Consider the following 12,283-nt stretch of genomic DNA (forward strand, 5'->3'; position numbering starts at 1 on the left):
CAATATCCATGTTCATTGAGTTAAAGACTCAATCAACAAAAATAAAGAGTTAAAATAAGCATTAATGGACAGAAAATGAGGAGTTTTGCATACGTCTGGGTGGAAGCATAGCTTGCGGTATTTCACTTTAATTTTCAAGAATTTACAGTATACTTTGCACTTTATTGGATCCCTGACAAGGTTTTGTCATTGCGCTTTATTACATTTTGAGGCCAATCTATTAAAATACTCTTCACCTACTTTCCTAAAAAGAAAAACAAAATAAGTCTTTATTTATTTATTCACGAAAGTTCTTAATTTTAGGGTCTGTTTGATTGGCAGTAAAATATTTTTCGTAAAATGATTTCTGGAAAATGTTTTACTTTTCTGTAAAATGACTTACTGGAAAATATTTTCTGGTGTTTGATTGAATCATGTAAAATATTTTCTCATTGTTTGATGATTTCGAAAATATTTTCCGGAAAAGTTGTTTTTACATATATTAATATATATTAATAAATTTTTATATTTTAAATTGTTTTTACATATATTGCAATAATTTATTTATAATAATACTCAATAATAAGCTACAATATTGATCGTTATAAATTGAAAAAATATTATCCACAATGAGTACTAGTAAGAATATTGAATAATTATAAATTGCTTGAAACCATAATGAGTACTAGAAATAATATTATCCAAATACATAATTAGTAGTACACCACATAGTAACAACATTGTCCAAGTGCATAATATTACAACACATAAAAGTATCAATATCTTCAATCCTAAATTAACTACCAATGAACTAACAAAACGAGACTGAATTAGGAGTTGACAAAAGTCTAAACACGACAGTCTCAGAAATTTTTCCAACCATAATCATTCTTATAGAAGAACTACAATAATCTGTATTAGTATTTGACGATTATTAGAATGACAGCTCCTTCCACTCCAAAGGAAGCAATGTGTAAGAATCAAGAAACCTTCCATAAAAGATATATCAGATAACAAAGCAATGTTCTAAAAACGGGCACATCAAATTAAAAAGCAAGATTAACCAAATCTATTGGGAATTTGAAATTACTATTTATAACCTTGACAAGATAATATGTTCACAAACATGATTCATCAGGATCATCATTTAAAAAAGACATGAACAACCTCCATACATTGCAACAGTTGTTCATGTTTATACAAAACATGCTCATGAACTTCAAACAAACAGAAATAGAAAACTTATATTAGTAAGAACACATAAAAAAAGGAATCAAATTATGGACCCAAAGGCAATATACAACTCTTTGAAAAATAAAACAGTAATGCTAGAAACATAGTCTATTTATTGTAGAAAGCCAAAAAGAACTCAATTTGCTCCAAAGGAAAATATAAGCACTGCATGCAATTCTATGTCATAAAAACTTTAAACAAAGATCGAAACAGATACATTCTTCACTAAATTTACAATCTTTCATTTGTAAATTTGTTTAATGAACTTATTGAAACCTTTAACGTAATGTAATGTAACGCAGGTTCTTTATGGGCATAAATGTACTAATGGCTCACCCACCTAAAGCCTGCATATTGATATTTGTCCATGTTTACAGCAGCTACACAGACTTGAGTGCTCTGCCAAGAATTAGGACAACTAAAGAACCCATTAAAATTAGTTCATAACATAATATTTTCCAGAGAGCTAGCAGACAATAATAACATAATTATGTCTTTAGTTCATAACATAATATCTACTCAACAAGTGGAATGTTGTTTGCATGTGAACATATTTTAGATTTCTGGGTAGTCCACTAAAGTGCACAAAATTTAAGAGTAAATGTTGTTTGCATGTGAACATATTTTAGACCTAAGAATCTAGTCACAAAAATAAATTCCAGTATCACACAAACTCCATATATTATGTAAATTGTTTGATCTTACATCAACCAGTACACAAGTAGGTACTCCAAGAAATAGAAGATAATTTAACTTGCTGAGTACTTTTCTCTTCTACTCTGACATGATTCGATTATTTTCTTATATATTTATATGATCTACCCTCAGGCACAACAAACTTATTACATGGTCATTAGTTCAACACATTCTGCTTACAGGAATTACACATAATTAATCCAACTCATGTCATGAGGGGTAACACTACTGGAGACAATACCACCACTAACAGGTAACATATTCTTAGACTCTTAGTGGATATAAAAGTTATGGACTGCCCATGTTTACAAAACCCTAAAGGATGCAGTTCACCAGATTGATGATTAGAAATTCCAATAGTAACCTACGGAATGCATTTCTTTTACAAACTTATACAAAAAAGGATATAGAGGTAAACCTTAAACATTCCTTCAAGTTTGTTTGTAAACTAGCTGCCACACTCTGTCTTCAGCTGCAGCATCGCAAGAACATAACAAATTAACAATTTAATACAATCTTCTGAAGACACACCATTTAATGCGAAGAACATACTGACCTTAGAAATCATGGATTTCTCTGCATCAATAGAAGCACTCTTCCCTAACAGCAGCCTTTTAGCAAGATCTTTCTTATAGAATGCTTCAAAAACATCCTTGCCCTTAATTATCAACAAAAATGCCATTCACAACTCTAGCATTAACTAGTGGGGCAAGAAAGAAAGAAATGCACAAAAGGAAAACTGTTACATGGGGAAAAAAGTAAATTTAATCATTTTTGTGGGAAACTCTACCTGGATGAACCTGAATAAAACCAAAACTTTATCAAGTGTACCCTCTAATTCCTCTTCAGAAGTACCCTTATTACCATCACGAAGCTTTTCATCCAGAAACTTAGCAATAAGCTCAGCAGGTCGATTCTATTAAACACAATAAAGTTCGACCATCAGTCAAGTTCAAAATATGATGATCTAAATTAGGAATTTACTTTACTGGTTTAAAGGTAAATGAACATGCAGTTTAAAAATAAAATAATCTCCAAATACAAAAGACAAACATGCTAACCTGACGAAGATTAATTAGATGCTCAAAAGAATCCTTAATGGTGTTGCAAAATGCCTCATTCTTGGAAAAGCTTTCTTCTATTATGGAGTCAAGTGAAGCCTTGAATTCTAACAAGGAAGACACCATGTCCTTGTCTTTCTCTTCATCCATGACAATGCTCTGCCCAGTTCTCCGAATATATGAGCTTATGGCCTGCCTGAGTGATTCAAGAGCATTGACCCTTGAAAACAGTGAGTACATCCTCTGAAGGTCCTCGATACGGTGTCCATCCATCAGCATCATAAATCCCTGCACAAATTAGAGAAACCATAGCTACTAAGAAGATGCAAATTCAAGGTGTTCAAAGCACAAAGAACAACCAAAAATTCAATTCACACCTTATCAAGAATGGCAGGTATATGGCGTTCCAGCAGTTGCCTTTCTGCTGTTGCTATAAGCGGCTTTCTAGTAAAAGCATCCAGGTAGAGTAAGCATCTTTCATTTTCTTCATTTAACCTCATCTGAAGGAATACGCACAAAAAGCCATTTCCACCTTAGAATTCCCAGACTTGATGAACGCCGGTGTCTGGTGTTAAGAATCGGTGTTGGCTGATGGCAAGCAGAAGATCAGGTGTCAAGGATAGGGGAAGGGGAAGGGGAAGGGGAAGGGAAAGGAAAATTTTCCTGAAAATGTCTTACCGAATTAGAAACGGTAAGACATTTTCCAAAACTAAAGGCTCCTTTTTCCCGTGTTTGTAATTGATTTTACATAGGGAAAATATTTTCCAACAAACAAACACCGGAAAATGTGGAAAACCAATTTCGGAAAATATTTTCCCCCTATCAAACAGACCCTTAACTTAAAATAATTTCACTTTATTTTTTAAACTACTTGGTTTCTATGCTAAATCCTTATCGTGGCATAATTTGCCTTTTTCTTTCTGGTTTTAGTTTTACACAAGCCACAAAATTATTGGTTAGAAAATTCACTCCAAGTTGGATAAAATTATTATAAAGGTTTCTATATTAAGATTCGAAATGTATTTTTGTCTTTTTTATTAAGAAGAACGAGTAAATTAGTATTCATAAATTATATTAAAAAAAGTAAAGTGTTCATTTTTATTAAAAATTCATTTATTTGTATTGTTAAAAGTCGGTGTGGTTGATAGAAGAATCAGGTAATGACATGTCATGTGCTGTGTGTATCTTATGCTGACGTACAATGACTGATTTTTAACAATAGAAATAGATGAAATTTTTAACAGAATGAGCAATTTACTCTTTGATCTAACATACATTTATTAATTTGCCCACTTCTTTAATATAGGGATAAAATATAATCTAACTTTTAGTAGAATAGCCTCCATGATACTTTTACTTTCCAAATCTCTAACTATATACAATTAAAACTATTTTAAATTATAAAAATACTCTTAAATAACTTTAAAAAGAACACTTACAAAAGAACTAAAATTAAATAAAAAAGTATAATTTGAGTATTTGGGTTCTCCAAAAGAATTTTTATTTTAATTAAAATAAAGTGTTTTCATGAAAAGCTTATTTCGACTAAGTGCACTATTTTGAATATTTTTAATAAATGAACCTACTTTTAATGATAAAACGACATTATAATACAATAAAACTACTTTATTCCAAAATTAGAATAGGAGAGTAGTGAAGATGAAGTGGCAATTTCCCTGTAATTCTTCAGCTTCTTATATACTTATGGTGGAATATTTGGCAAAGGGTTAGTCAATAAAGGCATCCATGGGTATTTTGACCCCAAAGTCCCACCTGCTAATTCAATCCATTTCTACATCTACAATCTTAGTTTTTTAAATTGTGGATTGCTAACAACATCTTGTACATAACTTCCTTTTTTTACCAATGCTCCATTTTATTTTGTTTGATTACCAGCTGTTGACCATTTTCGTTTTCTTTGTTGGTAAATGGTAAGATAAAAAGAGTAGTAAAAATATAAATAGCAAAAGTTGATAATTGAAGAACAAAATTGGCAATCGAAAGTGGACAATTTAGTACTACGCAAAAAGTAAACTGGTGATTCAAATGCTTGCAGCTTCATTGGATCCCACACCACATGCTGCATTCAGAACATATATGTATTTTCTAATTTCTATATATTTTTTTTATCTTATATAAAAAGTTGAGAAAAACAATTACTTCTAATTTACTGTATTTAAACCTCTATGATTATTCAATCATGTCACCAACTTTACCCAGATTCAGAATATGGGTTGGATATGTGACTTTTTAGTAACGTATGTATCAAAATTAAATGATTATATTCTTATTCTATGTTGGATATCATTCACACAATTATTTTTTATTAAACTACACCATTAATCATTAAATTATGAATAAAATTTTGTTTAATCATTTAATTAAAAAAGGTACAATTGACTATTGAACTATTTGAAAGTCTTTTTTTTTTATGTCATTAAACTGTTCAAAAGTTTTTGTTTAAAAAAAGTTCTACTAGTGATATCTAAGCGACGATTAGTACGGTGACTCAATACCAATTGATGAATATAAGAACATACTACATATTCAAGTCGATCTAATGGTTAGTGTTGTAGAACGGATAAAAAAAGCTGTTTGAATTTTAGTTCGCAGATTCGTGACGTCCAAAACTATTCCATGAAAAAAAATAAATTGTAGAGGAGAAAGGGAAAGACAACTTTTGATTGGTGAAGGCAGAGCAAATAAAGAAAGTCATATAGCATTGGTTTTAACAACCCAGACTTAAATGAGAACTTTTGAATAGTTCAGTGACCAAATTATAACTTTTTTTTAGTTAAATGACCAAAATGAAGCTTACCCATAATTTAATGACTAATGGTGTAATTTACCCTATTTTTTAAAAGTTTTTTTCAGGTTGGGAATTCAAAAGCACATAATAGGATTCCCTTAGAAGAAGGCAACAAAACTGTGGAAAACAAGTGATGGCACCCCAAGGACTGTTCAAAGCATCTATAGCACATGCAAAGGTGAGTGAAGACGTTAAAATTTGGATAATTAAGAGATACATAAGGGAGAAGGCAAAAAGAACAACTTGTCTTTAAAAATAATGTCAAACTGTATGCAGGTATCACATAATAAACTACCATATCAAACAACTACTTTAAACTTGTTGTTTTCATCCTGGTTATTATCAAGTTAAAACCATGTTTAAAAACAATTTAGAGTAACTTACGCCGTACTTTAATTTTTATTTTTAATTTTTCAAAACGATTCTCTCATTAATGGGAAATCGACTGGACCTGATATGTCATGTTATAAATCTTATAAAATGAAAAATTGTTCTTTTAGCCCCTTTAAAAAATTTACTTTTTCTCTTCCCCTTCCTCCTGTCTTCTTCTTCTTCTTCTCTTATTTTCCTTTCACAAAAAGGAAACTCAGAGAAGAGTCCCAACAGAAGGCCACTGAGTGTTGAAACTCAGAGAGGGAATGGAAATGGTAATGTCGAGCAGAGAAGAGTCTTTCCGGTTCAGTCGCCCCAGGTTAATGTGAGAAGAACCGGATTAGAACAGACGACGAATAGATTACCCGGAAACAGGAAACCAACGGCTGAGATTTATGATAAAGAAGAGAAGGTATTTATTCCAGCGGAGGATCAAACATGTTTCAGAGAGTAGCATTAGCACTTCTTCTCAAACTGATACGGAGGTAAAAAAATCAGCTCCATAACTAAATTACATTGATTATTTAGTTTTGCTTAACGATCCTATTTCATTTAAACTAGTAATTTATCGTTATGGCGCATTGGATGTTACAGAGGTTGAAGGTGGAGGACCCTTTTGGAAAGATGTGATAAGCTGCTTCAGAGCATTGCGGAGAGCCCGGTCCTCGTACTCGATTCGTCGTTCTACAAAGAGGAACCGTCTCCTTCCCCTATTATGAAACGGAGCATCGATTTCAAAGGTACAATGACCTCCGATGGAATTTTTAAAAATGTTTATCTCGCCCATATCAAGCCGTAAAATGAAAGGGGAGAAAAAAGCATATAAACAAAATAGGATTGCGTATGAGATATAATTGATTGTGTTTTTGTAGGTGAAAATGATGGGGTTACAAGCATGTGATTCTGATTCAAGTTGAAAACGCCCGTGACAGAAAAGGGTTCATTCCATCAGAGCTTGGCCTTGCAATCCTGGATTCAATATCCATCCTTCACTTTTTCTCCAGAAATCTACACACTTTTGTGTTATTCATTAGCTTCTCACTTAATAAAATTTGGATTTTAGTCTCATGACCCCAATATACAAAATCTTATTTCATAATTTAACTTATTTAAGAATTCATACCGACATTCTTGATATTTGGTTTATATATATATATATATTATGGATTGAGCTTGGTGATACATTTAGAAAGGAAAGCTTTTAGATTTGGTAAACTTATCATGGACATCTTTATATAAGGAGTTAGTTTATATTTTATTTTTTATTTAAAAATAAATTAATTTTATATGTTAGTTTAAAGAGAAAATTGGTCGTATCTATTATTATCAATTTCTACTGTAAAAAATTGGTGTGCTTGCCAAAATAACCAAACAATTATACATGGCACGTGTATTTTATTTTGGTGTATAAGAACTAATTTTCAACCATAAAATAGATAAAATCTTTAATGAAAGATCAATTTTATATTTGATCTAACGTACAATGATTAATTTAATTTTTCTTTAAATAAAAAGACAAAATATGATCTTACTCTTAACAACTTTATATTAATTTTACCTGCCAGATTTCTATATGATAAGGCGATAGAAATTCGTTGGATGCTTAAGTGAAGATCAGTGTTTGACAACGAAAGATAGAAAGACCAAGATTAAGGAGAAATTTGAGAGGAAGTTACCATTTATATATGTTTTATCCAAGGGTTTTACATTTAAAACTCAATAACGAGAAATAAATTCAATAGGAATTATATGTATACCTTTAAAAACAAGAATTATCTCTATAATATGACATAAATAAATAATTATTATAATAAATTTAATTAATTTATCATATGGGCACATTAATTTCAATATTTTCCCACCTCGGCCCTATGATTAAGGCATAATAAAAATATAATTTAAAATAAATCCAATGTTAGTTTTATTAAATGAATGAATTCACCTTTAAAATATAGATTATTATTTATTAAATATATTTTAACTTAACTATATTATTAATTATATTTAATATATTGTATACTTTTTGTAAATTGTATTCCACTCAAATTTTATAATAATTTATTAAAATAAGTTTATTAAAATAATATTTTAGAAGTAGTAAATAAGTTCTAATATTTTATAATTCAAAGGTGGAATTGACATTTTTTTAATTTCTTAGCATGTTTTTTTACATATTCTAATCAACCAAATATTACTCATTTATTGCATTCCAACCAATCAAACACATTATACCTATTATATCCTATACCCATTGAATACTATTTCATTCTTCCTCTATTCCATTATGATGAACCGGACATCTTGTGTATTCTTGTGTTGGATATCAACTTTTATTTTTTATATAATCTTTTGTAGTAAAATACTTTATATCAATAAATTTACTACATTTTCAATTTTATCATTCTTCAAAAGAATACTAAATAAGAGTTGTCATAATATATCTTTGGTTTTTTTTTTTTTGGATAAAAGAAAGAAAATAATACAAGCTAAATCCTTAAAGGAGGGTCCACAAACAATCTTAAGTCTAGACTTCTAATAATGCAAACAATTTTGGCTAGCCTATCCATAATTAGATTACTTCCCCTGGGAACATGCTGAATTTTCCACTACTCCAGCTTTCTAAGCATATGATGAATTCTCCTAATAATGGTAGAATTGGAGATTCCCGTATCATCTTCCATGATAGCTTCAATAGCTTCAATACTATCAGTTTGAATAAGGACTTTTCGGAAACACCTATCTGTCGTAAGATTCAGCCCATCCAAAATCCCCGAAACTCTACCTCCAAAACTGAACAACTACCCAAATATCTCGCGAACCCTATAATCCACTCTCCCTTGTGATCTCTCACGCAACCTCCCGCAACTGCAAAGCCCTCGTCAATCTTAACTGAACCATCAGTGTTCAAACAAACCCAACTATTGGACATAGGCCAATTAGGTAGAGTGCTTCGAGCTTCAAACTTTGAGATCAAGGAAACGGGGGAATACTGCTTAGCCCAACTAAAGGAGATTTTAATAATTTCCTCAACACTCCACGAAATTCCTTGGAAAACAAACATGTTGCAATTCTTCCAAATACGCCACGCAATAATCCCAAAGAGATAAGACCAATCGATTCCCCCCGTTGAAGAAGTCATCTGGTTCTGCAAATTAGTCGCCATCCAATCAAGTAAAGAGCCTGAGTAAAAACTAGAAAGAGTTTGTTGAGGAATGATTTTATCCCAGACTCCTTTGGCTGCAAGAAAATCTTTGAGTGTATGCATCACGTCCTCCAAAACATGTCCACAAATATTGTAAGCACTACTACTCCCACAACCTCGTCTTATTCTTTCAACATTTGTAAGCAGCATTTGCTTTAAGACAAGCCAAATAAAGAAGCAGATTCGATGAGGGCATTTAAATTTCCAAGGTATCCTCCAAAACACTTCATTAGGATTCAAAGTACCTTCACGAACCTTTCCATATGCACTCTTGAGAGAGAAGGTGTTGGTTGAGGTGGCTCCCCAAATAATTCGGTTCAGACCTGACAAAGGATGTGGTGGAGGAACACTCACGATCTGATCAATGATTTCCTCTGGCACCCTTAGTATAAAAAAAATCTAAGTTCCACGAGCCATTACTTGCAATCAGATCACTAAGAGAACAATCCAAATTAAGGTTAGCAGAGGAAGGAATAAAATTCAATAAAGGACCACAGTTAGGGATTCAAGAGTCCTGCCAACATTTTATACTCTTCCCATCACCAACCGACCAAACCAGATTTTCTCGAAGGAGTGGCCACACCTTAGAAATTGACCTCCAAAGAAAAGAACACCGACTCCTAGATAACTCCTTATGCAGACCACCAGGAACTCTATATTTGGACCAAAGAACCTGAATCCAAAGGGCATTGGCATTCGAAACGATGTTAAAACCCATTTTCACTATGAAGGCAATATTATGATCTTCCAACTGCCTAAGGCCCAACCCTCCATACGCCTTAGGCTGGCACATCGAATGCCAACTAACCAAGGCCATCTTGGAGCTACTATTATGAGATCCCCACTTAAATTTCCTTACCATGCTCTCAATATCGTCACAAACTCCTTCAGGAACCATTATCGTCTGCATAAAGTAACTGGGAATTGAAAGCAGAACAGATTGCGCTAAGATGACTCTACCAGCAAAAGAGAGTTGGCGTGCATCCTAGCTAGACAATTTACTACGCACTCTATCCACCACAAAGTTCAAAGTGCTACTAGTAACCTTATCATGAAAAAGTGGCACACCAAGATAAAGCCCCTGATTAGTAATTTGCTGAAAACCCAAAAAGCTGCTTAAACGCCTCCCCAAGTGTTCACCCACACTCTTAGAAAAAAAATACTACTCTTCCGCATATTTACCTAGTGTACTAAAAAGGCACAAAAGTCCATTAGAATGTTTTTCATGACTCGGGCTTGATCATCCTCAGCATGACAAAAAAGAATCAAGTCATCAGCGAAGAAAAGATGTGAAAAAGGTGGACCATCTCGAGCAAGCCTAATAGGAGACTAAGCGCTCGCCTCAATAGCATTGTGAATATTGTGCCCTAACGACTCTATGCAAAGAATAAAAAGATAAGAAAATAATGGAAATCCCTGTCGAGCACCCTTAACAGGTCGAAACTTCTATGTTGGGACACCATTCCATAAAACTTGCATAGTGGAGCTACAAATTATAGATATAATAACATTTCGTAAAAAATTAGGAATACCTGCAACTTGAAGCGAAGCATCAATAAAATTCTAGCGAACCCGATCATAAGCTTTCTCCAGATCAATCTTGATAGCCATCCATTTCTTATTCTTCTGCGTGCCTATCATAGAATGGATAACTTCTTGCGCTATAACGATAATATCAGTAATATTCCTCCCAGTCACAAACCCAGTTTCCTTAGGCATTACAATCCTCGAAAAGACCACTTTAAAGCAATTAGCAATAACCTTCATAACCACTTTGTAAAGGACTTATAGCATAAGCTAATTGGCTGAAATTGAGAGAAGTCCTTCGAATTTTAAACTTTCGAAATAAGCACAAGGAGGAAATTATTAAGTTCCGAATCGATGACTTGACCTTCAAAAACCCCTTTAACCCACTTACAAATCGAGTCACCAACATGCTCCTACTGACTTTAATAGAACAAGGAATGATACCTATCACTCCCAGGTGCCTTCAAGGGTGTCATTGCAAAAAGGGCATTTTTAATTTCCTCATCAGTCACTGGCCTATGAAGAAAATTAAGATCCTCATCCTTCAGCCTCAGAAAAGCACTAGAAGGGAAATCTCTCTTAGGCCTAGGATGCTCCCTATACAAAGTGGAGAAAATATTAACTACTTCAATCTTTAGCTGCTCATCGTCCATAATCCAATCATCCATACCATTTTTTAAAGAAAAAATTCTTCTCTGTTGACGTCTTCTTAAAGTACGAGTGTGGAAAAATTTGGTATTGCGATCACCTTAAACCAACCAATCACACCGGGCCTTCTGTCTCCAAAGGATTTCCTTATGATGTAACACAGTCCCCAAATCCTCTCTAATATCCATTTCCACTCGATGAAGGTAGTCTTAGTTATCCCAATCTCTCTCCAACTAAAGATTCTACAACTTACAAGTTAAGGCCTTCTTACGGGTAAAAATATGGCCATACACCTTATTATTCCAACTTTTAATCTGATCAATAAACTTTGAATGTAAGGCCGACATACTAGCAGAGAAATTCCAATTATGTTTAACAAAATCTTGAAAAACAGGATGCTCCACCCAACCAGCTAAAAAACGAAATGGTATTTCCCTTAAAAAACGAATCACCAACATAAGGGATAATTTGAAAGGCCTAGGTCGGATTTGAGACGTGGCAGGTGCGTCATTAAGGAATTGGGAAAGTTTGCACTCCACGCACTATTACAAATGGCCTTGTCCAAGTGTTCGAAAATCCCCCCTCTCTGCCAAGTGAACTGTGCACCCCTGAACCCCAAGTCATGCAGGTGAGCGAAATCCATGAAACTCCCAAAGAAAGGGCACCTCTTACCCCTAACTCTCCCCCCCTTTTTTTTTCACTTAAAGACAGAATGACATTGAAATCACCAATGGCAACCCAATGAGACCCATCCAA

General features: G+C 33.2%; 1 protein-coding gene, 1 long non-coding RNA gene and 1 other non-coding gene across 8 annotated transcripts; 1 reads left to right on the forward strand and 2 right to left on the reverse strand.

The window, feature by feature from the left end:
* Positions 1-658: 658 nt before the first annotated feature.
* Positions 659-3,774, reverse strand: LOC105778431 (cullin-4). 6 transcript variants are annotated; one of them, XR_008190277.1, is made up of 7 exons: positions 3,347-3,771; positions 2,970-3,257; positions 2,699-2,824; positions 2,465-2,566; positions 2,327-2,380; positions 1,553-1,630; positions 659-968 (listed from the first exon to the last, which is right to left on the reverse strand). XR_008190277.1 is itself a non-coding variant. In XM_052622960.1 (6 exons), exons 1-5 carry the CDS (start codon positions 3,467-3,469, stop codon positions 2,357-2,359), a joined length of 663 nt encoding a protein of 220 aa, XP_052478920.1. In that variant the 5' UTR covers positions 3,470-3,771; the 3' UTR covers positions 659-1,630; positions 2,327-2,356. The 6 variants fall into 6 exon arrangements, 4 of the variants coding, with proteins under 4 accessions (XP_052478920.1, XP_012457597.1, XP_012457596.1 ...); XR_008190276.1 differs by having other exon boundaries at positions 1,553-1,611; positions 3,347-3,770; XM_052622960.1 differs by having other exon boundaries at positions 659-1,630.
* Positions 1,502-1,607, reverse strand: LOC128034392 (small nucleolar RNA snoR103). The gene has a single exon (XR_008190517.1). It is a non-coding gene; the product is annotated as a small nucleolar RNA snoR103 (small nucleolar RNA).
* A 2,457-nt stretch (positions 3,775-6,231) lies between the features above and the next one.
* LOC105775815 (uncharacterized) lies at positions 6,232-7,270 on the forward strand. Its single transcript, XR_008190198.1, has 3 exons — positions 6,232-6,635; positions 6,745-6,890; positions 7,023-7,270. It is a non-coding gene; the product is annotated as an uncharacterized LOC105775815 (long non-coding RNA).
* The last annotated feature ends 5,013 nt before the right edge of the window (positions 7,271-12,283 follow it).

The sequence above is a fragment of the Gossypium raimondii genome, chromosome 10 (genome assembly GCF_025698545.1).
Source record: "Gossypium raimondii isolate GPD5lz chromosome 10, ASM2569854v1, whole genome shotgun sequence".
Classification (NCBI taxonomy): domain Eukaryota; kingdom Viridiplantae; phylum Streptophyta; class Magnoliopsida; order Malvales; family Malvaceae; genus Gossypium; species Gossypium raimondii.

Excerpts from the sequence above, each read along its gene's own strand:
- LOC105778431 (XM_052622960.1), bottom strand. The coding sequence starts at position 3,469 with ATGAGGTTAAATGAAGAAAATGAAAGATGCTTACTCTACCTGGATGCT. Across the intron at positions 2,567-2,698 it reads TTTTATTCAGGTTCATCCAG|GGCAAGGATGTTTTTGAAGC; the intron begins GTAGAGTTTCCC and ends TTGATAATTAAG. Across the intron at positions 2,381-2,464 it reads AGAAATCCATGATTTCTAAG|CTGAAGACAGAGTGTGGCAG; the intron begins GTCAGTATGTTC and ends GCGATGCTGCAG.